This window comes from Gossypium hirsutum, chromosome A01 (assembly GCF_007990345.1).
Source record: "Gossypium hirsutum isolate 1008001.06 chromosome A01, Gossypium_hirsutum_v2.1, whole genome shotgun sequence".
In the NCBI taxonomy this organism is placed as follows: domain Eukaryota; kingdom Viridiplantae; phylum Streptophyta; class Magnoliopsida; order Malvales; family Malvaceae; genus Gossypium; species Gossypium hirsutum.
The window spans coordinates 26,432,824-26,435,842 of record NC_053424.1 but is presented as its reverse complement, the minus strand read 5'-3'; the positions used below and the strand labels follow the sequence as shown (position 1 = coordinate 26,435,842).

The following is a 3,019-nucleotide window of genomic DNA, read 5'->3' as shown; positions in this document are numbered from 1 at the left end:
GGTCACAAGCATAACCAAAGGTGTTCCTTTTTTTTTTTTTTGCTTTGCCCCATTGTCCATGGATGAAACAGTGGAACATGAGCTGAACCTCAATAATTAGTGAGAATTTGTGATGGGTTTTCTTTTTTTTTTTTAGGAAGCATAAAGTAGATATATCAGAGTCCCATGCTATAAACCCAACATTACAAGAGTCCTTTCTTTCCTCCTTTTGAGAGTGTTTTTCTTAACACAAGATGTGATCCGACCTCCTTTTATCTTATCCTTTTCACCGTCCTCTCTTCACCCTAATTATTTACTATAATTTTGTAGGCATAAGCATATGAGGGTGAAACACAATTATCTTTTTATTTAAAAATTGATGAGTAAACGTGAGTAACTCTAAATATTAAATATTACAATATTAACAACAGAAGTATAAAGATTGAATTTGCAAGAAAGAATTTAGTGAATTATAATATCCTACAAATAGAAACTAGGATCCACTATGAATTTGAGAATATTAAATCTAACTTTGTTTTTTGTTGATGCAATTTCATTGATTAAGAAGTGTTTGTTGGTGGAAGGTATTGAATGGTTGCTTCTACTAATATTTGTTAAATGATTCAACAGTATGAAAGATTACTTAAGTACCAAGCTTATGCTTGTATCTCTTTTTCTACAATAACACACTTGCAACAACTTTAGTGTTTTCACAATTGAAAATATACACAATATAATAAAAATAAATAAATCAAATTAGATTATAACTGGATAATAAATTCATATTAAAATTAAATAACCTTGATTGAAATGTAAAGTTGTTTAAATTTTATCATATATATTTCTAAATTATAAATAAAAGTAACGTCTCTTTCAGGCTTTCTTCGTCTTCTCTTCCCCACCTCAAAGATTCCAAGGATAATGAAAACCAAGTAGACCTCCCCTTGGTCCCCATTTTCTCCCTCTATATTAATTTTATCTTTGTAAATCTACTCACAATAGCCCCCTCCCTTGAATTGAATACTTGCAAAAAAGTCCAACGATGCCACCCATTCACTCCAGTCCATATTTCCAAATGGATAATCCGGCAATACTGTCTTTGCTCCGGCCAACTCCCGGCGAAAAGCACCGGAAACCCACCAGTAGTAGTGGCGGTCTCTTGCGCATGTTCAAGCTTTTCCCCATGCTAACCTCCGGGTGCAAGATGGTAGCACTACTGGGTCGACCCCGGAGGCCAATGCTTAAAGATAGTGCTACAACGGGTACAATTTTCGGGTATCGTAAAGGCCGAGTTTGCTTAGCCATACAAGACGATCCCCACAGCGTGCCCATATTCGTGATTGAACTACCAATGCTAACCAGCTTACTTCAAAAGGAAATGGCGTCTGATATTGTGAGAATAGCGTTGGAGAGTGAAACCAAGACGCATAAGAAGAAAGTGTTGGAGGAGTTCGTGTGGGCAGTGCTCTGCAATGGCAGAAAGATGGGTTATTCTATTAGAAGGAAACAATTGTCGGATGACGAGCTTCATGTCATGCAGCTTTTGCGAGGGGTTTCGATGGGTGCTGGGGTGCTTCCTAGCCCAAACGACAAGGAAACAGTGACGGCCGATGGGGAACTGACGTATATGAGAGCTAGATTTGAGAGAGTGGTGGGATCAAAGGACTCGGAAGCTTTCTATATGATCAATCCAGATGGTGCAGCATCTGGTCCTGAGCTAAGTATTTTCTTTGTAAGATCTAATTAGAATTTCTTTTTGTGTTCATTTAGATACTTGGATATTTTACTTGTGTACCATATCAACTTTTTCCCTTTAATGTTTGTGAATTACATGAATGCCCCAAAAACCAGGCTTCCCTTCTCTCAAAACTGGGACTATGAACATGAAAATGTTCATTCAACATGTTAAATCATGTTTAGAATCTGTCAATTGGTCTGAAGTCACAGGTACTAGCTACCTTAGTTATTGCTTCCTTTAGAATCAAATCAAAATCCAAGTTTCACGAAGTTGCAAAATAATAATAATAATAATAATAATAATAATAATAATATTAAAAAATTAATATGTAGTTTCTCTAATTTTTGTTCTAAAGTAAGTAACTGATATTCAAACTTTTAATTTTTACTGGTGTGACACTAATGATTAATTCGTTGATAACACGTGGCAACCTTTTAGTATGCCACGTGATAAATATAAATTTAAAAAATTATAATTTTTTAAAAGTTAACTTGAATAAATAAATTTTACTGTTTTTTATTAATTTATATATTTTTAAAGATTTTTAAATTTTTTTAATTTATGCTCGTCACATATCATACTAAAAAATTGTTACATTTCACTATCAGATTGGTTACGAGCGTCATGTCAACACAAACTAACGATGTTAGTGCAGAGATTGACACTGCTTCACACCTAACAAGAAGCAAGCTACATCTGAATTAAACTTGGGGATGGAAGCCTTCTTTCGTTTCTTGACGGTGAAGTTAAACCAAGCCCATGAGCTTATTATCCTAGGTCAGAACAAGTTGATAGGATCCTCTTTTATGTCCCTGGGTCCCTCCCATGTCGCGACATGGAGTCGTAAAAAAGAAAGTGAAAGATAGAGTTTCTCTCGCTTTTGGCATAATGGGTCCCCATCAATTTAGGTGACATAATATAAGTTCAGATAGCAATCAAGTACCGAAAAAAAATTCATGTACCAAGTATTTTTTGATAAATTCATATTAACGACTAATTTTTTTTCTTGAAATATCATATATATATATATATAAATTCATTATGGTTGTTTTTTAAATAAATTTCAGATATACTTTCTAAGATATATATATCATTATAAAAATGCACAAGAGTAGTGAAATTTTTTTATTCCTCTAACTTCTGCAGAATTTTTTTCACATTCGAAATTAACAAAAGAAAAGACAGGAATAAGGATAGGAGGAGGCTGCTAAAGAAATCAAAATGACCATCAAATATGAATAATCCATGTTGAAATCTCAGCTTTATATTTGGGCTTAGAGGGTCAGGCCTAAAAACAAGCCC

At 34.0% G+C, this 3,019-nt stretch overlaps 1 protein-coding gene across 2 annotated transcripts; it reads left to right on the top strand.

The window, feature by feature from the left end:
• Positions 1 to 754: 754 nt before the first annotated feature.
• On the top strand, positions 755 to 2,729 carry LOC121212509 (protein MIZU-KUSSEI 1). Of its 2 annotated transcripts, XM_041085549.1 has the most exons (2): positions 755 to 1,711; positions 2,326 to 2,729. In XM_041085549.1, exons 1-2 carry the CDS (start codon positions 1,022 to 1,024, stop codon positions 2,356 to 2,358), a joined length of 723 nt encoding a protein of 240 aa, XP_040941483.1. In that variant the 5' UTR covers positions 755 to 1,021; the 3' UTR covers positions 2,359 to 2,729. The 2 variants fall into 2 exon arrangements, with proteins under 2 accessions (XP_040941483.1, XP_040941800.1); XM_041085866.1 differs by lacking the exon at positions 2,326 to 2,729 and having other exon boundaries at positions 755 to 1,986.
• The last annotated feature ends 290 nt before the right edge of the window (positions 2,730 to 3,019 follow it).